Genomic DNA, 24,055 nt, shown 5'->3' on the forward strand with positions numbered 1-24,055 from the left:
TCACCAACAGGTCCACGAATGGGAAATTCACCCCCAAATTCTAAACACTTACTTCAGACTCTGGGGAACACCTCAAATAGACTTGTTTGCAACAAGAGAGAATGCAAAATGCCAAAACTTTGCATCCAGATACCCACACAGGCAGTCCCAAGGCAATGCCCTATGGATGAACTGGTCAGGGATATTTGCCTACGCTTTTCCTCCTCTCCCTCTCCTTCCTTATCTGGTAAACAAATTGAGTCAAAACAAACTCAAACTCATTTTAATAGCACCAACTTGGGCAAGGCAACCCTGGTACACAACACTGCTAGACCTATCAGTAGTACCCCACATCAAATTGCCCAACAGGCCGGATCTGTTAACACAACAGAACCAACAGATCAGACATCCAGATCCAGCATCGCTGAATCTAGCAATCTGGCTCCTGAAATCCTAGAATTCGGACACTTACAACTTACTCAAGAATGTATGGACGTCATAAAGCAAGCCAGAAGGCCGTCCACTAGGCACTGCTATGCAAGTAAATGGAAGAGGTTTGTCTGCTACTGCCATCATAATCAGATCCAACCTTTACACGCAACTCCAAAGGACGTAGTGGGTTACTTGCTTCACTTACAAAAATCTAACCTAGCCTTCTCTTCCATTAAAATACACCTTGCGGCAATATCTGCATACCTGCAGACTACCTATTCAACTTCCCTTTATAGGATACCAGTCATTAAAGCATTCATGGAAGGCCTTAAAAGAATTATACCACCAAGAACACCACCTGTTCCTTCATGGAACTTGAATGTTGTCTTAACAAGACTCATGGGTCCACCTTTTGAACCCATGCACTCTTGCGAAATACAGTTCCTAACCTGGAAGGTTGCATTTCTCATCGCCATTACATCTCTAAGAAGAGTAAGCGAAATTCAGGCGTTTACAATACAAGAACCTTTTATACAACTACACAAAAATAGTCGTCCTAAGGACTAATCCAAAATATTTACCAAAGGTTGTTTCACCGTTCCACCTAAATCAAACAGTGGAACTACCAGTGTTCTTCCCACAGCCAGATTCCGTAGCTGAGAGGGCACTACATACATTAGATGTCAAAAGAGCATTAATGTACTACATTGACAGAACGAAAAACATCAGAAAGTCTAAACAACTATTTATTGCATTCCAAAAACCTCATGCAGGAAACCCAATATCAAAACAAGGTATAGCCAGATGGATAGTTAAATGCATCCAAATCTGCTACCTTAAAGCAAAACGACAACTGCCCATTACACCAAGGGCACACTCAACCAGAAAAAAAGGTGCTACCATGGCCTTTCTAGGAAACATCCCAATGCAAGAAATATGTAAGGCAGCCACATGGTCTACGCCACACACGTTCACTAAGCACTACTGTGTAGACGTGTTATCCGCACAGCAAGCCACAGTAGGTCAAGCCGTGTTAAGAACATTATTTCAAACCACTTCCATTCCTACAGGCTGAGCCACCGCTTTTGGGGAGATAACTGCTTACTAGTCTATGCAGAACATGTGTATCTACAGCGACAGATGCCATCGAACTGAAAACGTCACTTACCCAGTGTACATCTGTTCGTGGCATCAGTCGCTGGAGATTCACATGTGCCCACCCACCTCCCCGGGAGCCTGTAGCAGTTTGGAAGTTAGCTTCAACTTTGTACATTTGTATATATATTATTTTAACCTTAAATAGGTACATACTTAGTCACTCCATTGCATGGGCACTATTACTACAACACAACTCCTACCTCACCCTCTGCGGGGAAAACAATCAAAGATGGAGTCGACGCCCATGCGCAATGGAGACACAAGGAGGAGTCACTCGGTCCCGTGACTCGAAAGACTTCTTCGAAGAAAAACAACTTGTAACACTCCGACCCAACACCAGATGGCGAGCTATGCAGAACATGTGAATCTCCAGCGACTGATGCCACAAACAGATGTACACTGGGTAAGTGACATTTTCATTTAGTTACAACCCATAAGAAATGTCTGCAACCACCAAAGCAAAACAAATGTCAAAGGGCAGAACTGGGTACTGTGTCCCTTGTAACCAAAATCCAACATTCACTAGACAGTTTGAAAGTATGGCAATAAAGTCACTGATGATGAATATATAGGCAATGAAGTTGAAGTTTCATTGGAGGAATTAGCCTCATTGATGAAGCTGGAACCATTATTATCAATACTAGTATTCTGTGGGTGCCAGAGATACGAAAAAAATGAACATTGGCTGATAATGGCGAGGTTAGAATTGAGGCCCCTGAGATGTTTCAGAGGATGCTGTAGGGGTGGTTTTTGGAATATGTGCTTGGAAAGCTATCCAGTGGTTTTGACATCTATGGTGGAGCCACAAGTTCAAAGGCTACAGACATTGAAAGACTTAACAAAGTGTATAATGAGTGGAGTCACCAGACGATACTATGTACAGATTGAACATCAGTCACTCAAACGAATGCCTAACATGCCAAGTAGTGATAACATTTGAAAAGGATTAGCTGCTTTTAGTAGTAGTAGCTGGCAGAAAAGAAGCATATTGTGTTTGCAAGTGTCTCTGCTAAGTGCCCTTCAATGTACTGCCCATATAGAAAGTGGCAAGATCACAAATTTGGATAGGCACACTTGCACTTACCTTCAAATGCATGCATCACATGCATGGTGCCTATATAGGCCTCAATTCAGCCTGCAGACATCAATGCTTTTATTTTTCGGCACCAGACAGCACAGATCCGGAGAGAGCTAACCCCAGTCTTTTTTGACTGACTTTCTTTTCTCAATTGTTTTTTTTTTTTGCTGAGGCCGTTTTTTGAGATTGTATCTCCTGGTGTGCCAGGAATAACTCCTAAGAAGTCTACAAGCTTCAAAGCATGTGTTGCTCCTCACAGACAGATGTCTGTGACAGACCCTCATGTGGTTTGCCCTTGGTACTTGGAGCATGACTACTACCCCATACCTATGATGACTACCCCACCATGAACTCGAAGGTTCTGAGGGACAGTCCCTCAAGGTTCTCACTGATTGACGTCAGACGACCCAATGGCGCTCTTGATCCCAGTCATGGAGAAGGTCCCGGGACCACCAGTGGAGCCTCTCCTGATGGTCATCATCTTGATCAAGTTATCGAGTAAGTGCCATATAAAAAGAACTCAAATTCTCTTGGACTTCTCCGCACCTGTCCAAGTCCTCGGTCCTTCCATGGAAGATTTGGCACTCTAGGCTTTGCACCACGGTCGAGCCTGTACCAGGGTTGGCTGAGCACCCCTGCCCAACTCACAATTTTATGAGTCTGTGCACCTCATATTTGGGCAGCTCGACCCCTCAGGAGCTCATTTGAGGCCCATGGGTATGGGAGGGCCCCTGACTGGTTCTCCTTTCTCCAGGGTAGGTTCACCCTCTGCGCCAATCAAGCCCCTTGGATCCAATGTTTTATCCGGCCCATGACCTTCCCTAGCACCCACTCCAGTGCTGTCGCTCCAAGTGCCACTGATGCCTCACTGCTGCCCCATTGTTATACCAGTGCCCAATATGGAGCCAGATTGGCGTCAACCAACAAGATTCCAGCACCGGACAGTACCTTGCCTTCAGTAGTGGAGCCAGTGCCTTTTTCTTTTTACAGGCGTGGAGAGGATGCTGGTACGAGGAACTGGTGCATGAGATGTGGTTTGAACACCTCACCAGACACTGGCCTGGTCTTTCTACCTACTGTGGCTACAGAGGACCGTACCTTATTTGCAATAGTGGCGCGAGGTGCATCTGGGGCCCTGGGCCTTCAGCTGTTGAGAGTGGCAGTTAAGACGATTGTCTTGACAGATGCTTCAGCCAGGAGTCGCCCAGTCCGAACGTTTACTCACATTCAACAAAACCCTTATAATTGTCCTCCTGGGGGCCTGGCCCAAAACCTTTTCACAGGACAATTGCCCGCCACCATCGCACCACCATTGCCCCAACTTGCCAGTTTCCTCACCCAGCACTTCACCCTGGAGAGTTTGATGGCCCAAGCCTCCACTTCTAGGATCTGTTCCGGTGCGGTCCCCACCACTCGATAGGCAATCCAAAAGCCTGGATACCTTTGCTAAGAAGATTTTTCTTTTCCGCCAGTCTAGTACTGTGGTTGTTGAATAGTGCATGCTTTTTGGCCGATACCCGCACGCTGCGTGGGATTCGTTTGCGCAAGTGCTGCCCATGGTCTTGGTGGAGCCTCGTGTCATACTCTCTCAAGCAATTGCTGATGGACGATGTAAGGAAATGCCTCCTTGGCATGGTTACCCCCTGACTTTTTGCCTTTGCTGATGCTATGTTTTGAATTGAAAGTGTGCTGAGGCCTGCTAACCAGGCCCCAGCACCAGTGTTCTTTCCCTAACCTGTACTTTTGATTCCACAATTGGCACACCCTGGCATCCAGATAAGTCCCTTGTAACTGGTACCTCTGGTACCAAGGGCCCTGATGCCAGGGAAGGTCTCTAAGGGCTGCAGCATGTATTATGCCACCCTGGAGACCCCTCACTCAGCACAGACACACTGCTTACCAGCTTGTGTGTGCTAGTGAGAACAAAATGAGTAAGTCGACATGGCACTCCCCTCAGGGTGCCATGCCAGCCTCTCACTGCCTATGCAGTATAGGTAAGACACCCCTCTAGCAGGCCTTACAGCCCTAAGGCAGGGTGCACTATACCATAGGTGAGGGTACCAGTGCATGAGCACTGTGCCCCTACAGTGTCCAAGCAAAACCTTAGACATTGTAAGTGCAGGGTAGCCATAAGAGTATATGGTCTGGGAGTCTGTTTTACACGAACTCCACAGCACCATAATGGCTACACTGAAAACTGGGAAGTTTGGTATCAAACTTCTCAGCACAATAAATGCACACTGATGCCAGTGTACATTTTATTGTAAAATACACCACAGAGGGCACCTTAGAGGTGCCCCCTGAAACCTAACGGACTATCTGTGTAGGCTGACTGGTTCCAGCAGCCTGCCACACTAGAGACATGTTGCTGGCCCCATGGGGAGAGTGCCTTTGTCACTCTGAGGCCAGTAACAAAGCCTGCACTGGGTGGAGATGCTAACACCTCCCCCAGGCAGGAGCTGTAACACCTGGCGGTGAGCCTCAAAGGCTCACCCCTTTGTCACAGCACAGCAGGGCACTCCAGCTTAGTGGAGTTGCCCGCCCCCCTCCGGCCACGGCCCCCACTTTTGGCGGCAAGGCTGGAGGGAACAAAGAAAGCAACAAGGAGGAGTCACTGGCCAGTCAGGACAGCCCCTAAGGTGTCCTGAGCTGAAGTGACTCTAACTTTTAGAAATCCTCCATCTTGCAGATGGAGGATTCCCCCAATAGGATTAGGGATGTGACCCCCTCCCCTTGGGAGGAGGCACAAAGAGGGTGTACTTACCCTCAGGGCTAGTAGCCATTGGCTACTAACCCCCCAGACCTAAACACGCCCTAAAATTTAGTATTTAAGGGCTCTCCCTGAACCTAGAAATTAGATTCCTGCAACTACAAGAAGGACTGCTGAGCTGAAAGACCCCTGCAGAGGAAGACCAGAAGACACCAACTGCCTTGGCCCCAGACTTACCGGCCTGTCTCCTGCCTTCCAAAGAACCCTGCTCCAGCGACGCTTTCCAAGGGACCAGCGACCTCTGAATCCTCCGAGGACTGCCCTGCTTCGAAAAAGGGTACTTACCTGCTGGCAGACTGGAACCGGGGCACCCCCTTCTCTCCATTGAAGCCTATGTGTTTTGGGCACCTCTTTGACCTTTGCACCTGACCGGCCCTGAGCTGCTGGTGTGATAACTTTGGGGTTGCTCTGAACCCCCAACGGTGGGCTACCTTGGACCAAAAACTGAAAACTGTAAGTGACTTACTTACCTGTGAAAACTAACAATAACTTACCTCCCCCAGGAACTGTGAAAATTGCACTGTGTCCACTTTTAAAACAGCTTATTGTGTTTTATGTGAAAAGTATACATGCTAAAGTAATGATTCAAAGTTCCTAGAGTACTTACCTGCAATACCTTTCAAATGAGCTAACTACATGTAAAATTTGAACCTGTGGTTCTTAAAATAAACTAAGAAAATATATTTTTCTATAACAAAACCTATTGGCTGGATTTGTCTCTGAGTGTGTGTACCTCATTTATTGCCTATGTGTATGTACAACAAATGCTTAACACTACTCCTTGGATAAGCCTACTGCTCGTCCACACTACCACAAAATAGAGCATTAGTATTATCTCTTTTTACCACTATCTTACCTCTAAGGGGAACCCTTGGACTCTGTGCATACTATTCCTTACTTTGAAATAGTGCATACAGAGCCAACTTCCTACAGACTACATGCACCAAATTCACCATCAGATGTGGACTTAATACAACTGACTCTTGGGCAGTGTGATTTCATTGTCTGAGCAGCTGTGCCGTGCTGAGAACCACTAGCTTTTGGGGGGGGGGGGGGGGGGGGAGGGGGAGAGGGAGATGTCCAATCCTCCCTCATGGACACACCCTTACATGGCTCTCGTCACTATGGTGAGACGGCAGACTCCTCACTGGAGCGCTTCAAGGAAAGCAGAGCTACGGCCAGATCCTTGGGCCTATCCAGGGCTCTTGGCAACTCCAGTTTGCCTTTTGCCCGTTCTATGGTTATATTAGGAACTTCCAAACGCATCCTTTCACGCCCAGCCACCAAGGCCAACAGAATTCCCAGCACATTCGTAGCCGTGGACACAGTTCCCACAGATCATGTGACTACCAGCCAGAGGTCCGATCAGCCCACCATTCCCCTGGCAACCGCAGCCTCCAAACACCTTTAGTTTGACCTCTTACCAGCATGAACACCCAGTGGATGGCAGGATCCGCCATCACCTGCCTCTCTGGAAGTCTATAACATCTGTCAAATGGGTTTTGGAAATCATCCAGAAGGGCTGATTGTCCCATTCCTATAAACTCCTCTATCCATGCCACCTACTTGATATGCTGATGGAGGAACATGTCTCCTTGCTCAGTCAGAAAGTGTTGCTTCTTTCGGCCAAAGAACCCATCAAGGCGGTGCCAGCATCAGAAGTAGGTTGTGTTTGTAATTACCACTACTTTTAGGTGGCCAAAGAGTGCGGAGACCGTCGTCCTACCCTAGACTTTTGCCATTCTCAGCTACTTCCTGAAAAAGTTGTTGTTCAAAATACTCACCTTAGCTCAAGTCTTGTCTGCCCTAGATCCTGGGGACTGGATGGTGGCTTTGGACTTGCAGGACACATATTTCAACATCCTTACCCTGCAGGCCAACAAGCAAGAGCACTTCTAGTTAGCCATGCCCCCCCCCCCCCCCCCTCCCCTTTGGCCTCACCAGCACCCTTGAGTGTTCCCAAAAATGATGACTGTAACCGTGCATCCGCGTAGGTTACATCCATGGAGGTCAAGGGTTCCAGTCTTCCCCTACCTCGTTGATTGGCTGCTAAAGGTGGGCTTGCTCCAGGCAGTCATCTTCCACCTCCAGATTACAGCGATCCTCCTGCATTCACTAAGGTTCACTGCCAACATGCCTTCGGGCACAGGTAAGAAGTAGTCAAAGTGGTCCTTCGACTACACCCCATCGCTCGGCTGATGCGACTCTGGAGGATTGTCGGCGCTCAAGGCCTCCGTCTTCAGATCCTGCTTCTGGGTCAGCTCTGTACTTTCCAGAATTTCCGGAAGCCGGAGCGACCCCTGCCCATTTAAAGGAGTTTAATGAGGCCATGCGCCTCATTTTTGTGCAGGCCGACCCTGATACAGTGTCTTCGGGCCCAAGGGATTCAGTCGGGGGGCCTTTTGGTTCCGTGCTGGCGGCTTCGGCTCCTGCAACAGAGGTCCCCTCCGGATCCACATTGACCCCGGTCGTACAACTGAGACCTTCCCCGGCGCTCCCAATGTCAGTGGTGCCCACCATCGAAGTCGACCTGATACTTCTCCAACGACTCTGAATTGAAACAGCATCGGCCAACGCAGCATCTGTCTTCGATGGGGCCTACTCACCCCAGGTCAGATTTGAACCCTTCTACTTATAGCTACGAATTCGGGGAAGGATTGGAGGGGTCACTGGGCCCTTATGAATACCAGGATGACTCATTTTTGGACTGGACACAGGAATTTGGTGCGGCCAATGGACTGGACACTTCTCCAGACGCTGGCATGCTGTCTCCCAACTGTGGCTATGGCGGAGGGAGTGACTCAACCTACAGTGGTCAGTAGGGTGGGTGAGGTCCTTGGCTTTGAGCTGTACAGGTCAGGTCAAATCTCCTGGCGGAGGTGCTTCAGCCAGGAGCTTCCACATCTGAGCCCCTTTTGCCATTCAATGAAGAGCTCACCAATGTCCTTTTGGGTACTCGGTCCAAACCCAATCCAGTGCTCCTGTGAACAGGACTATCGCACGCCACCATGGGCCCGCCACGAACGACCCTAAATTCCTGTCCCAACACCCCACGACTGAGTCTCGTCATCCAGGCTTCCTCTTCCTCAGGCGCATTCCCTTCCGCAACCCCGGATAGGGAATCAAAAAGGCTGGAACAATTTGGGAAGGAGAGGTTTGCTTTCTCCAGTCTTGCGCTGCGGTCTGTGGACACTGCATGCCTTTTGGGCCGCTATACCCACTCTGTGGCATACGGTCGCGCAAGTTCTGCCACAGATACTAGAGGAGGCATGTGTGTTAATGATGGGACATATGCGGCGTAGATCACGATCCGATGTGGGCTGGACACGACAGAGTACGTACAGATCGGTTGCTACAACAGTGGCCTTGAGACGCCACACCTGGTTGCGTACTTCTGGTTTTTGGAGGATGTCCAACAGTCTCTTATGGACATGCCCTTTGATTGCTCCTGTCTCTCTGGAGACAAGGCGGACTCGGTCTTAGAGAGATTCAAAGACTACGGCTTGGTCCCATGGCCTTTCCTCTGCCCCTCACCCCCCAAAAGTCTGCTTTTCGCCCCTTTCGTGGCCACAAAAGGGGCTCCTTGCCACGTCCCCAACCCAACCAATGTGGCACCCATGCTGGTCAGCCGCTCCGTGGCCGGGGATGCGGAATCCTACTTGGGCATGGGTCAGGGAACCAGAGGTCTGTGCAGTCCAGCCCTGCCCCCACGGCAGCCTCCAAACCCTCCTAGTCAGTCGCCTCACTCCTATCCAGTTGGCAGCAGGATTTGCCATCACCTGCCCCACTCAGAATCCATCACTACGAACAGGTGGGATTTGCAGATAGTTCGAAAGGGCTATTACCTCCCCTTCGAATCTGCCCCAGCAGCCATGCCTCCATCAATCAGCCAACTTCAGAGTATCATTTGGCACTTCTCCACCAGGAAGTCGCAGCTCTTTTGGCCAAGGGAGCCATAGAGAAGATCCCTGTGCCAGAAGTAGGTTGTGGTTGTTATTCCCGCTACTTACTGGTGCCGAAAAAGGACAAGGGATTACATCCTTTCCTAGACCTTTGGGACCTCAACTACTTCCAAAAGAAGGAGAAATTCAAAATGCTCACCCTGGCTCGGATCCTGTCTGCCTTTGACCCTGGAGACTGGATGGTAGTATTGGACTTGCAGGACGCATAGTTCCACATTCCCATCATGCCTGCCCACGCATCTTACCTGCGAATTGTGGTAGGTCACGAGCACTATCAGTTTACCGTGCTCCCCTTCGGCCTTACCAGCGCCCCTCGGGTGTTCACAAAAGTGATGGCGGTGGTTGCAGCTTATCGGCACATGTTAGTGGTCTCAGTCTTACCCTACCTCGACTGGTTGTTGAAGTCTGACTCTCCTCAGAAAGTCATCTCCCACCTTCAGACTACAGTGAGCCTCCTGCACATGCTGGGGTTCACTATAAACGTGACGAAGTCACACCTGACTCCCTCTCAGACGCTCCCTTCAATCTGAGCTGTTCTGGACACAGTGCAGTTTTGGGCTTATCCTCCCGAAAAGCGAGTCCAAGATATTCAGGCTACGATTCCGATCTTTCAGCCTCTGTCTTGGGTTTCGGTGATACTGACTCTGAGGCTGCTGGGCCTCATGGCCTCCAGCATCCTGCGAGTGACGCATGCCAGATGGCATATGTGGGCTCTGAAGTGGGACTTGAAGTTCCAGTGGGTGCAGCATCAGGTGAATCTCTCCGACATGGTCCAGATCTCGCAGGGGACTGCGAAAGACGTGCACTGGTGGCTTTCAAATCTGCATTGGGTCCACGGCAGATCCCTCTCCCTTCACCAGCCAGATCTATCCATAGTGACAGATGCGTCACTTCTCGGTTGGGGTGGCTCCAGCGGAGTCTGGTCTCCATATCAGTCTTCTGGCGCTCCGGGCGATCAGGCTTGCATTGAAAGCATTTCTTCCCTCTCTCAAAGGGAAAGTAGTGCAAGTGTTCACTGACAACACTACTGCCATGTGGTACTGCAACAAACAGGGTGGGGTAGGGTGCTGGACCCTTTGTCAGGAGGCACTACACCTCTGGACATTGCTGGAACATCAGGGCATTACCCTGGTGGTTCAACATCTGGTGGGCTCCCAACACCAGAGTGGAGAATCTCAGCCTTCAATGCACAGCCGATCACGAATAGCATCTCTATCTAGAGGTGGCACAAGGTCCCTTTCAGCAGTGGGGAGAGCCTTGGTTAGATCTGTTGGCCTCCGCAGAGAACGCATAATGTCAGCTGTTTTTCACTTTGGAGTTTCCAAGGCGGCACTCGCTCTGAGGTGCTTTTCATCTCGAGTGGCACTCCAGTCTCCTTTACATCTTTCCACGTATACCACTTCTGCCCAGAGTTCTCAAGAAGATCAGGAACGACCGGGCCCAAGTTCTCTTGGTGGCTCCATAATGGGCACAGAGAGTATTGTATCCAGAGCTATTGAGCTTGGCCACCGATCCTCCACTCAGACTGCCTCTTCGGATGGATCTTCTGTCGCAGCAATAGGGGACGGTTCTCCACCCGAAGCTGTCCAATCTCCGCCTTCATGCATGGAGACTGAGTAGCGGCAGTTGACTTTTGATCTCCCACCTGAAGTCTGCAATGTTTTCTTGGCAGCCAGGCATCCCTCCACCAAAACGGTATACGCCTGTTGTTGGCATTCATTTGTGACATGGTGTAATAACAAATGTTGATCCCCTCTCTGCTCCTATAGCTGAGGTTCTTTTGTTCATTTTTTCTTTGGCCCAGCAGCGCTCTGCTTTGAGCACCCTTTAGGGGTATTTATCAGCCATTTCGGCCTTTCTTTGGCTATCTGATCAGCCCTCACTCTTATCATGCCTCAGAGCGGACCTCAATCTTGTCCTTATTTAATGTGTACTCCCTTTGAGCTGATGCACAATTGCCCTTTACGGCTCCTCACTTTCAAGACTGTCTTTCTGGTTTCCATCACTTCTGCTCGTAGAGTGAGTGAACTTCAAGCTCTTTCTTCAAAGCCTCCCTTCTTCTCTGTGCACCCTGACAAAGTGGTGTTGCGCACTAAGGCTTCCTTTCTTCCCAAGGTTGTTATGCCTTTGCATGTAGGCCAGTCCAGCACCTTGCCTACTTTTTACGCACCCCCATATCCTTCCTCATTAGAAGGAGAAACTAGTGCGATCTAAATCGTACTAAAGATTTCTGGGTGGACGATCAACTCTGTCGGGTATGTGGGTGCGAAGATAGGGAAGGCGGTGCAAAAACATGCCATCTCTCGATGGGTACTTCTTTGCATCAAGATGTGCTACGCTTTGGCCAAGAAGCAACCCCCTGAGGGCTTGCACGCTCATTGCACCAGAGCAACTGCTGCTTCCATTGCCTTAGCACGCGGAGTTCCTGTCCTGGATAGCTGTCAGGCAGCTACGTGGGCCTCCCTGCACACGTTAGCTAAACATTACTGCCTGGACAGTCAGGTCCGTCGGGACAGCTACTTTGGTTATTCAGTCCTGTGGGACTTACTAGTATGATCTTGGTTCTCAGCCCTCAGAAGACATTGCGTGGGTATCTATTCTAAGGTAAGCAATCTCCAACTAGAAGTCTCTCTGATGTACAAGTTACTTATCTTTGGTAACGAAATATCTGGTAGAGACATATTCTAGTTGCAGATACCTTACCGGACCCGCCCATCCTCCCCGCTTGCAAACTGATTTCTAGGGACAGGGATTTCCCACCCCCCCCCCTTCAGGTCCTTAGCGCTGGCACACCAATCTGTGTTCTTAGTGGCTCTGTGCTTTGGCGTGGAAAGTCATTAAAAGAAACTGACGTCACTGTGATGAGGTGGCATATATATACTACTCCCAGTGTCATCACGCCGACTACGACGCCAACGATGCCCCTGGAGTCGACCGACGCCACGTACTGACGTACAAGGGTATTGCTCAGAGAAACATTCTCCAGATCCAGTCTGGCGCCTGGGGGGGAAATTCTAAGGTAAGGAATCTGCAACTAGAATATGTCTCTAACAGATATTTCATTAATGAAGGTAAGTAACTTGTACTTCATTAACACAACAGGAGTAAATCTTGAAGATAAACTTGGTTACGGACCCAAAAATTAAACACCAGTGAAATCTTGAAAACATTGTCCAGTCTGTTGCCACATGACTTGAAAGACAAATAAACCCTTTGGTATTTAATGCTCCAAAAATAGTGAGTAACTGGTCAGCAAAGTGAGTTCAATTTGCTCTGTGAATTAGGTTGTTGACTTTCATAGCCATCTTGGCACAGTGGGTAGAATAAAATCAGCAAATGAAGTGAAACGATCTTTATTTTTTGTTGAAATTGCCAAGGGGTTCTGAGAGTTCATCAAAGTGCCTTGGAGCTACGTTCATCCGAGTGGGACTCTGATATATGAACTATGATCACTTGAGATCTGAATTAGGCCAACTAGTTAACATAGGTTCTGTTAATAATGGCATGAAGGATCTTGGAATCAAGAAGTGGGCCAATCTGATGTGAAATATTTTATCTTCATATGTCCAATCCCTAGCTGCCATTTCTTTGTCTGCCTAGTGGAAAGATCTCGGTTTGATTCCTGTGTTTACCTTTTAAAGCCTTTCCTCTTGGCATTAGTGTGCCGTTATTGTATGCTGTTGTCATACAAAGAAGGTGTTAACCATTTGCTTTGTGCCTGCAGTGCCAGCTTACATGAATGACTATGTTGGCATGCCCAACCGAAGGATCTCTGGCATTCAAATAATGTCGGATTTCGATGGCTTTGCAGAAACCTTTAAAAAATATTTTATGTCAAACTAAACCACGTTTAGTGTAAATTATATCTACTTCTAAAAATTGCTTTGAGTGATGGAAATAGTGTTGACTAAAAAGTAAATATTTTTAAACATGTAAATGCTTTTTGTCCCTTGGCTGGATTTATCTACTTTTCTAATTTCTATTTTGAGGGCAGCCGACGATGATGCAGTGGTGACTTTTTTTTTTTATGTAACTTTAAAATAACTTGTACATGTTTCTCGTCTTTGTATTTTGGTTTTAATCAGCATCTAACAAATATTCCTTACTGATACAAGTTTAAGAAAGACCTAGAAAAATGTAAACAATATACAGAGGCTACACCTGTGTTATCATTCAAAGCGACAACAGAGATTGCTTCCCAAATATTTAACACGTTACTCTGTAGAAACACAGGCCAAAGTATCTTCCTGCTCACATCTATGTTTCTTTGCAGGACAATAAAACATGTAACTAGGTATCTGACTGGTCTGTGCAGCCGAACTACCTATTTTTCCCGTTCCCCCAATTCCTCTGTGCATGTGTCAACAGGCACACATTATTTCCTGGAGAATTATTTCATGCAGTACAAACAGTTTACTGACAGTTATCATTTCTTGCTCTCTGCTTGAATTCTTAATTGAATCTATGCTGTCTCCACCTTCCACTGTTTTCTGTACTTTATCATTTGTTAACAATAGCTGGAAAACAATCCACATCCAAAAATATGGAAGAGTCACCTTTGTGTTGAATTCAAACATCATAGGCGGAGACCCCGGTTATCTACACATGATTTCTATTAGAAACTGAAACATTGTTGATCATGTTCTTACTAGCTGCACCAACATCTATTAACTGAACCAGGTTTGCAGGATACACATGGCATCAAGCTACATGGTTCATGTAGAGGGATATACATGCATGGCACCAATTGCAAACACTTAAAGCAGCTTTCAAAGAAAATTTCTATCAATACAATTTGACATCCTTACTGAGTTGCTTTATAGTCTGAGAGTAGTAATGCACTGCAAAGTTATCAGAAAGCTATCCTTTTCTACTTTTGCTTAGGAAATATTTTGTTTTACACTTGAAAGCTTGTTAATTGTCAAACAAGGACTTAAAGAAAATTGTACATTTTTAAGGTGTGTGTTTTTTTTTTTTTTGTTTGTTTTTTTCTTTTCTTTTTTTATCAGCGCCTGTCAGGGCAAGGTTACTGCTTTTCTGCCTCCTTGCCTCCTTTATTGGCTTCCGCTGCCATTGAGGCCCTCAACGTAATGGAAGACGATCCTGGTAAGTTTACTGCTTAATCCAAGTGCTAAGGATAGTGTCCTATGGCATTTCACTGTAAGGGTGGCAAATGATTCAATGTTTGCGTGCAAGATATACTACACAATAAATTTCATGTGCACTGTTTCATTCTGCAGAGTTTCCACAGCCCCATTTTGATGTAGCATTTCATGTGACTGCAGGTTTTAATTACAGTGAAACGTGTTTTTCTTTGTGGTGAAAATACCAACTGTTAATTCTCCTTGGTAAACTAAAAGTGTATTCTAATGGATCATAACTTTTGATTGTGTTTTTGTTCTGCATATTATTATTATATGTATAAGTGGCTAGAAACATAAACTATAAGCTTTATATGGTTCTTAAAGTGAAACCCTTCACAAATGTCACTTTAAAATGTTTATTAAGAAAAGACATTAAAAAAACAAGGATAATTTGAAACTTCCCCTCTTCTCATTCCTCTTTTGTGCTTTCCATTTTTCGAGCAGGAGAGAGCCTCTTGGACTATAAAATGTAATACTGCTGACATACTTACCTCTCAGTCTCATTTTTAGACCTGTGTTTGACATCACAGCTGTCAAAACAACCTGCTGCTTGCAATGAACATAGAGTGGGTGTTAAGACTACCCTTTTTCGACAACTGACTTTCTTCAAAAAGCCTCTTTCAGCCATTGGCTGTCTTTCATGTCTTGGATCAGTGAAGTGAAGTATACGTGCCTCTCCTAATTCTGTGAGACATTTTTATATATACTTTTGGCTCCACATTCATGTGTGCGTTGAAGTACATGTGGAACTACTTTATAGCTGCAGCCCTCTCTGTCTATTTTTACTAGCTCTCATAAGCCAATACTGCATTTTTTAGTATGTTAAACCCAGACCAATTGGTTTTGACAATGCTCGTCTTTCTTGTGACCATGATCTAAGCTAACACCAGTGCAAATTTGATCAGTTTATCAAAGCCACCTTGTGCTTAATAACTAAAGCAAAACACATGTTTTTTATTTCCAACATCTCACACACCGTCCAGTGCTAATGCTGGACATTAATTATCATGTACAATCCTGCTGTATGGACAGCTGTTTAGTTTTTCAATAGTATTTGGTTTGTCAATTTCTAAAATTGATTATATATAAACATTATTGTTATAACAAGGCCTCTTGAAAAACATGCTCTTAGCTTCAAAATCTTGATGATTAATATCTGCCTCAGGACCAGAAGAAAGTGTAGCATAACCATAATGTTTCTGATTCATGACACTGCAGGAAATCAGTCTTTGAGTGGCAGGTTTCTTGCCTTGTGACTCGCTGATTCAGGTATTTTGCAAAAGATAGTAATTTTTAATTTTCTTTTACAAATCTTTCTCAAAAGATGCTTCCTTACATAGGAATATGCCATTGACCTTCTCCAGGGCCTTTTGGGTGTAGGCATACCAAACCTATATGAGTACATAGAAAGTATATCATGTACCTATCCCTGCATGGTCCTAGAAAGTTTTTCAAGCATTGATCCGGCACACTGTTAAGTGGTGCCATGTGGCAACGTTCTGGCTCTGTACTGCCCCAGAAGTGACTGAGTGGAGTTGCATAAAACTACCACCCTTGTACGCTGATGTAATTTCCTTTCTTTCAGCTCCTTCTGATGTGTATCCAGAGATCTGCTTCCAGATTTGTTGGCCTACAAATGACCACAGTAAAATCCATTGTGGTAGGGAACAATGTCCTGTCCTAAAACTACAGGATTCAAACCACATGCTTACTGTAAAAAAAAAAACAGGTTTCAGTCACAGACCAGCACAAAGTGTCTCTGATGGTTGGGTTTGGGATATGGCTCAAAGTTGTGCCCTAACTGTGCCCTCATTTACACCTAAGTTGACCCAGGATCCAAAAGCAAAGCTGTAAGTTGCTGAACATAAGTCATAAAAACAATTGTGCAGATGACGCTCCAGGTTGCAGACTTGGATGCTTTCTTGTTCTCTGGCATTTTTGTGAGAGGTCAGCCTTGAGGTTGAAGTCTCGGTAAGCCTAAATCTAAGTCTAGGCAAAAACATAAAAAAGCGAAGAGGAACACCAATACATTCCTTAGCTCTATCAATGAAGAGGATGTCATGATGTCAGTTGGTGTCCCTTTGATTCCCGGGTCACAGATTAGATTCCTCAAATGGTTCTGGAGCACTGTGAGTTTCCTGGACGGTTGGCGATGGCGCAGCAGATGGAGGTGTTTAAAGAGGCCATGCTCTGATTGTTTTTTGTTTAGCGGCTCCCTCTGTCACTCCTTCTGGCCTCCAGGGACCACAGGGAATCCAGTCTGGTTCTCACCAGCAGGTCTGTCCCTAATGCGCTCCTACCCTTTAGGAACTCTTCTGGGTCTCATATCGACTCTGGTCCCCACGTCTACTCTGGTTCCAGGACCTGCACCAGGCCAAGCTTCTTGTTCATGTCTGTATCAATGCCGCCAGAAGAGGATTTGGTGCTGAGTCTAGTACCGGACACCCAAATGGACTTCAGATCGATCTCAACCAGTGTCGCAGTATGAAATTACTAATGCACAACCTGTCATACAGCCTGGCTTTGCTGCCGCCCAGATAAGATGCATTGGTACAGAGTCTATTTTTTTATTTTATTTTTTGGGTCTTTGACTGTTAACAGCGTAACCACCAGGGGAGATGATGATAGGGAGGTGGTTGGTGATCTCTTCCAGAATTATGACAATGGTAATTTTTACATGGCATTACAAGAGGTCAGTGGTATTGATACCTTCCAAGTTACAGGGTTGGACTTGCAACTTGGCCCCTCTGTGAGGAAGTGGTCTAGTGGCTGAGGTCATTTATGGTCCACCACACGTAATAAAGACACTAACTTGTTAAGTCCTGTTGAAGGTTTCAGTAATTTAAAGCTGAGCTCGGCTTTTGGTAGCTATGGCACAGAACAGACAGGAACTGATAGAAAATGGGTTAAGCATTTAGCAACCTTAAAACAGTTAAAGTAAACACAACACAAAAAAAATCTCACTCCAGTTTATTAAAATGAACAATAATTTATTGAGCAAAATGGCAAAAATGCAATATGGTGAACTGGAGATCTGGATTTTTAAAGATTTAAGTAAAACAGAAGCCCCAAAAAGTGCAAAGTGTCTATTGCAGTAAATGGTTGCTATAGACCGGGTACGAGGCATGATTTCAGTCTGACCACGATGGAGTGAGTTGGATACACCAACCAGGTTCAGCCCGCCTGGAGGGTTTACCTTGGGTCTTTCTTCTGGAAGTCCAAATCCTTCAGCGGGTCAAGCCATCTAGATGTGTCTGAGGATATTTCCATGGCGTCAGATAGTCGTTAGGTGAAGTCCCAGAGAAGCAATTTTTTGGGTATGAAATGCTCTGAGGGGAAAAACTTGAATTCTGTGAATCCTCTCATCTTTGGGATACTTTTGGTGCCCCCAGTGGGTCGAGAGTTTTACATTCCAAGTTAGTCACGTTTTTGTAGTTTGAGGTCCTCCAGTGAAGCACTTAAGGAAAAAGGCCTCTAGCAGATTGTTGTGTTCCTATATCCATTCACGAGGTCAGCCAACTCACCCTTGGAGTCCACTTCTTTGTCATGGGTGAAAGTGGGAGCAGGACCAGCCCTCGGGTCTTCTCACAGGTTTCAAACACTGGCACTAGCTTATGGGTGGGGGGTGACTCCTGACCACTCCCTAACCATGAGGGTAAACATATCCAGAGATAACCCTACCCACTTTTGCAGCAATTCATTTGTGCCCTAATGCAGAGAGTCCCACAATGCCCCTCACTCACTAAATCACAGATTGAGAAAACCTTCTCCCCTTGTGTAAACCCTGTATGGTATGGTCCTGATGATGATGAGCAGCCTCTCCCCTATGGTCACTTATGGTCATTTCTGGGGGCAGCTTTCCCCCCAGGTGTCATCTCTCATTTGCTTGCGACATGGGAAGCCCCTTTGAAGCAAATGAAATGCTTGGGCACAGCCCAATTGCTCTTCCTGGCAGGGGAACAAAATCCTCTCCTCACACCCAAGTCATTGCCTCTACTCTAAAAGCTGTTTTCACACCTTATCAGGGTGATTAACCATCTGGGTGACTGTTCAAGAGCTAATGCAAATTAGCTTCCACGAGCTTTAGTCAGGGAAAAGGTAACATTATAAAAGTCCCTTTTCCCTGATATTTATGTAATGTCCAACTTCACCATTAGGTTGGGCTGTAAATAAATCTCGGAAGTAATCACTAAATATATATATTTTTTTTTTAGTTTTCTGTAGTCTGAGATCACAGATATACATTTAATAATGCTTTCCAGTGTTTCTCTATGGGCCAGCCAGGGTTCCTTTAGTGAAAATAGTTTTTCGGTGCTAATCATTGTAAGTACAACTTTAAATTTCCAAGTATCCTACTTTCAAATACCATGCATCGTGACTTATTATTTAAGAGGGTGGTTTTCTCCTGTCAAAAGGGACATTTGACAGTTCAGATTGCAGGTTTAAAACTGCAGTAGCGGGGCTGGTCATGCAGCAGTAGGGTTAGTCACGTTAGCCTTGTTACACTAGAGGATGGCACAGTAGTGCTGTAGTCCATAGGTGACATTTAACTTTCCGTTATATAGATGTATGATGGGACATATAGGACCGTTGAATAAGCCAATTTCTACATGTTTTAAAGGTCAGAGCTCTAAGTAACAGTGTGCTAGTGCACAGAGTCAAAGAAACCAGCAAAATCAGTCCACAAAAAATGAGGGTGAATACTCCGAAAGAGGCACTTTATCACACCCACAAATAGAAGTGAGTACATGATTTGCAGTGGTGGTCTGATAGACAGCTGATGTCTTGGCATTGCAACAGACTTGCGTCGAGACCAAGACTAACCTCCTTCCTGAAATTTTGCAACCTGAGTCAGGCATGTCTGAGCCCTTGCTTCACTTTAACAGGATACTCACTGATATCCAGATGACACTTGGTCAGAGTCCTATTCTTGCCTACCTTTTGAATAAGCAGGTGTGCTTTGGGTCACAGATTGGCATCTGGCGCTTCTGATTTTCACTACCCCATAGAGCCTGGTGTTTCTGGTTTCAGCCAGCACGGCGAGCCAAATTAATTCCTTGTGACTTCCCTAGATAGAAAATCCGAGAGGATTGAGCCATTTGGAAAGAAAATATTCTCTTTAACTACCCTGGCATTGAAATTGATCAGTGCAGTCAGTTGAGTCTCTACAGGCATGCTTCTGGGATATGGCCAGCAGGATCTTGCAGGAGGCCCTGGAAGACCTTTTGGCCTCCCTGGCTCAAACAATTAATGAACGTAAAGGCATAGCCAAATTCGTGATTTATGCTGGCCTAGCAACTACTGATTGCCTGAGAAGGGCGGTTTACTCCACCTTTTATTTTCCGCCACCACACATGGATGAATTCCACAGGATTTTCTGGCTATGCACAAGTCTATCATGAATATGCCCTTCAATGACTTCGGTTTTTTGGATTCTGCCCTGGGGCATGTTAAGAACAGTTGAGCCATGGTGCACTTCCTGAGTCTTTTGACCCCTGCCAAGCAGTTCCCTTATAAGTTCAGAATTTAGAGGCTACTCTAGGGGGTTGGTGTCCAGACACCACAGTCAACCCAACCTCTGCCGCAGTCACAGCATTTCTTTTGAAGCCGAGGTTGTGGTTCACGCAGGCAACATGCAGGTCAATAGGCGCATTAGTCCTTCCAGTTGCCTTCCCCTTTGCCAACAGACACTAAGCTGCTTTAGTTTACCCTTAGTGGTGCACACCCATCCCATTGGGTAGAGGGGATTCAGTATTTCTTCCTGGAGTGGAGATCCATCATGTCTGACAGATCAGTCGTATAAACCTTTCAGCATGGCTATCCCATAGCCTTTCTTTTTGTTCTGCCTGGTTCCCCCCCCCCATCCAAACAACTCTGAGGAGCACTTCTCCATTCTTTTAGAATAGGTGCAAGTATTGCTTTCCAAAGACGTTATGAAGAGGGTTCGAGGCTCTTATAGAGGAGAGGGTTGTTACTCTTAATATTTGCTAGTTCCGAATAAGGACATAAGCCTTCAGCTTGTATTGAACCTCTGAATGCACTGGCCATGAAGCAGTCTAATAAAGCTCTGAGCCCATTCTACCTGGGTCAAAGCTGTTGCTAGTACATTGGCATGCAGGCATTCAGCACACTGCAAAATGGGTGTCCGTTAACACGTTTATGTTGCATTGCTTCCTAGAAAACCAAGTCTGACAAGGTGCTGCTTTGGTATTTATTCTAAAGTGAGGGATCTGCGGATGAAAGTATCCATCAAAAGAACAAGTTACTTACCTTTGCTAACGCTCATTCTGGTGGAAACTCTATCTGGGGAGTATTCTACATTTTGGTAGAATATCCACCAGCAAGAGCATCACTAAAGGTAAGTAACATACTCCTGCCTTCCCTTGGCTACGAGGCTCATGGTGTCTTCATAGATAACACGAGAGGGATTGACAACTTGTCCTTCGAGCTTCCATTGTTGAGTAACTTCTTGGATTAGTGAGTCTGACGGGGAGATTGTGTTTTTTGGAACAGTGCTGCTTGGGCTGCAAAGTTTTGAGTCCGCACAAAGGTTTACCCCAATGCGGGGCCTACTTGTGCTATCTTCCTTTTAAATGCATGGCAGCAAAGCACATTTCTCAGGTAAGCTGCATTCTGGAGTAAGTAGATGCCATGTTTCTTGCAATTATTTATGTTTAACAAATACTATAGTGGTTCGATCTTTATTGCACTATGGCTAAACCACTTTGTTACTTGAGCATTGTAGTTATTTGGGACTGAGTTTTTTTGATCTGATCTATCCCTCTCAACTCATGTTTTATCTCAATTCTGTGAGTTCCTTGGTTCTTATTAGTCTGCCTGGTTTTCTGGGTGCTGGTGCTTAGTCACCTGCAACCTTCTGGGGAAGATAAGATTTCAGTGATGTGAATTAGATTATGGCCAACTAACCAGTCCTCGAGGTAGAGAGTGGACCAGATTGGTAGGTAGTTTTGCTTTACCTGTACAGATGTTGCAATATTCGCCTTCATAATTTCTGCATATGGACTGTTCAGAGCCTCAAAACTAGACTTTCCTTATTGTCTGGCAAGACCTCTGCACCGAAAAACATGAGAATGGTGTTTCTGGGTCTATCTGCTGACTCCAGCTTGAGGTCTTCCAGCTAGCGGTACTGAATATCTTCAGGATGACTTTGCCGCCCTATGGGCCATTCACCAAGGTGAAAACTGCTCCCCTGGGCGTGGCAACTCCAGTGATCCCATTGCAACTTCTCCATGGGTTCTTGCCCTGGCACCTAAAACAGAATTCGAAATCTGACAGATGCCAACCACTGTTCGTTGAGATCCTTGTTCAGCACTTATAACAGCACCCACTGACCAGACTTCTGTGCCAAAGATGCTGAAGAAATTATCCATGTTGTGAAACAACGTTAAGGGTAATATCAACAACCTCCCCTGTTGTGAACACCTCCTGAGGGCTGAGATGTTTGCTTGTTTTGAAGAACACAATTGGTTCAGATTCAGGAGTCTTGTCTATGGATGAGGTCTAGGTAGCAAGGAATTTGGCAACTCAGAAGCAGGCTACTTCCTGTCACTGCATCTTGACTTGCAAAATGTCTGTGGCTTGGATATTTCACCGGAAGGGGACATCCTGTACCCCTCCCTCCCTGTTTTGCAGTAGGTGTCTTCCTTTTGAACATTCAGAAGGCTGATGAATCCTTAGGGTTGACCCTGCCCTCTGTGGAAGTCCTATAGAATATCTTCATAGCGCTTGTGAACCCTTGCTTGAAGACCAACTGTATCCCATCATGGCTGTGTGGAGAGAAACCTTTTCAGCTCAGCAGTCCATGTACAGATTGCCCGACGCTAAAGACCTGCACTAGGTAACCCTCACTTCCTATACTTTCATCTGTTGCCAGAAACTCTAGTTGTTCAAATGTTTCTCCAAGCAGATCCCAATATTTGCCTACTAGCAGCCCTGTATGAGGAATTCCCGAAACTCAACACATTGGGCTGCAAAATTGCTGCTACTTAGTTTGGGCATATGCAGTGCTAATGCCCACTGCCTTTTAGGTCGATAGGTGAATGTCTCGTAGACTTTTTTGGAATTTAAATATCACCTTGGCAGACCATATCAAAAATCTGTTTTGTGACATGGAGAGTGGTGTACTGGATGCATCAATACAGATCCTAAAACATTGCCTTGACTTACCAGCTATTGCTTCTCGGTCTATGACTGTCACTCTTCTTTGACATGCTTGGTTATACTTTTCTGGATTTTCTGAAGATGTTGAGGCGCTACTCCTAGATATGCCTGTAATGATGAGTGGCTCTTTGCAGAGAAGTCTTACTTCTCCTTGGAATGTTTTAAAACAAGACTCTGGTACATGCCCTGGGCCTAGCCTCCCCAGCACGCACTTCCACTAACAATTTCAGACGTTCTTTATTTATTCTAGGCCTCCTCGGCCTTAACCAGGGCATCCATCTCAGCCTGTACTTTCAAGGAAGGGGTGGATCCAAGGATAGCAGCAGTTCTAGTGTCCATTCTCCTCTCCGGACCTTACTGCTTCCAAAGCCCTCTGACTCCTCCCACTTATTACATCTTCCTGTGGCAAAAGAGGGTCTCCCATATTTTTTTCACTGCTCGGGAGGTGAACACAACAGACTGCTGGACCTTCCAGCTATTCCACCCGGGCTGTGCGCTTCTCTTAATGCCTCACCTCCACATCATCACCATTCTTTAAGAGCAATAAGTCCAGGTCGAGACTAGATCCTAGAGTCAGAAGACCTTGCCTTGCTGGACAAGGAGGTCATAAAGGTGGTACCTCTGGGAGGTAGGATCACTAGCAATGAAGAAGGCTCAAGCCCTATCCTGATCTCTGCCTTCTGAGCGGTATATCTGGCAGGGCAAGTTCAAGATTCTGTTCCCACGCCAGGTCTTGTTGACCATGACCTTTAGTGAGTGCTTTAATGCTGATGGAAATTCAGAACACCTATTATCTTCATAGTCTTCCTGCTACAGGCCCAATTTGATGTTCATGACAGAATCTCCAGCACTGTTAGTTTGTAATCCTACCATCCAGACTGATGACAGCCCCATGTATCTTTGCAAAGCTGATGGCATTCATTGCAGCTTCTCTGCGACGGTTGCGAATCCATGTAAGTTTGTACTTGGATGGCTTACTAGTGACTGTAGAGTCTTGGGTGCTGGTCATGAAATGTCTCCAGCAGAAGACTCTATTGCATGACCTCGGCATTTCCATCCATGCCCAAAAATAAGCCTCTCCCGCACAGTTTGACTTTTATTGGGGTGTTGCTCGAAATATCGCATGCCATGGCCTTCCAACCTTAGAGGATCACGGATATTTGAATGATTATTCTCATGTGCTTGCCTTAAGCTTCGATCCCAGTCCTGCAGGTCTTAAATACCTGCTAGGCATCATGGCCTTGTGTGTTCTGTTAGTGCCTCACAACATATGGTGGATGAAGGCCCTCAAGTGGTGACTGAGGAGGCATTAGCTTTCAGCCTAAGAAGCCCCTAGGTGGAGGTATGGGTT

The 24,055-nt window shown here is 46.1% G+C and overlaps 1 protein-coding gene across 1 annotated transcript in view; it reads left to right on the forward strand.

Moving 5' to 3' along the window:
- The window catches only part of SPTLC1 (serine palmitoyltransferase long chain base subunit 1), a 324,879-nt gene that overhangs the window by 223,660 nt on the left and 77,164 nt on the right, over positions 1–24,055 (forward strand). Inside the window, exon 11 of the mRNA XM_069227382.1 lies at positions 14,389–14,485. Coding sequence (XP_069083483.1) covers positions 14,389–14,485 — 97 coding nt within the window. The remainder of the gene's footprint in view (positions 1–14,388; positions 14,486–24,055) is intronic.

The sequence above is a fragment of the Pleurodeles waltl genome, chromosome 1_1 (assembly GCF_031143425.1).
Source record: "Pleurodeles waltl isolate 20211129_DDA chromosome 1_1, aPleWal1.hap1.20221129, whole genome shotgun sequence".
Classification (NCBI taxonomy): domain Eukaryota; kingdom Metazoa; phylum Chordata; class Amphibia; order Caudata; family Salamandridae; genus Pleurodeles; species Pleurodeles waltl.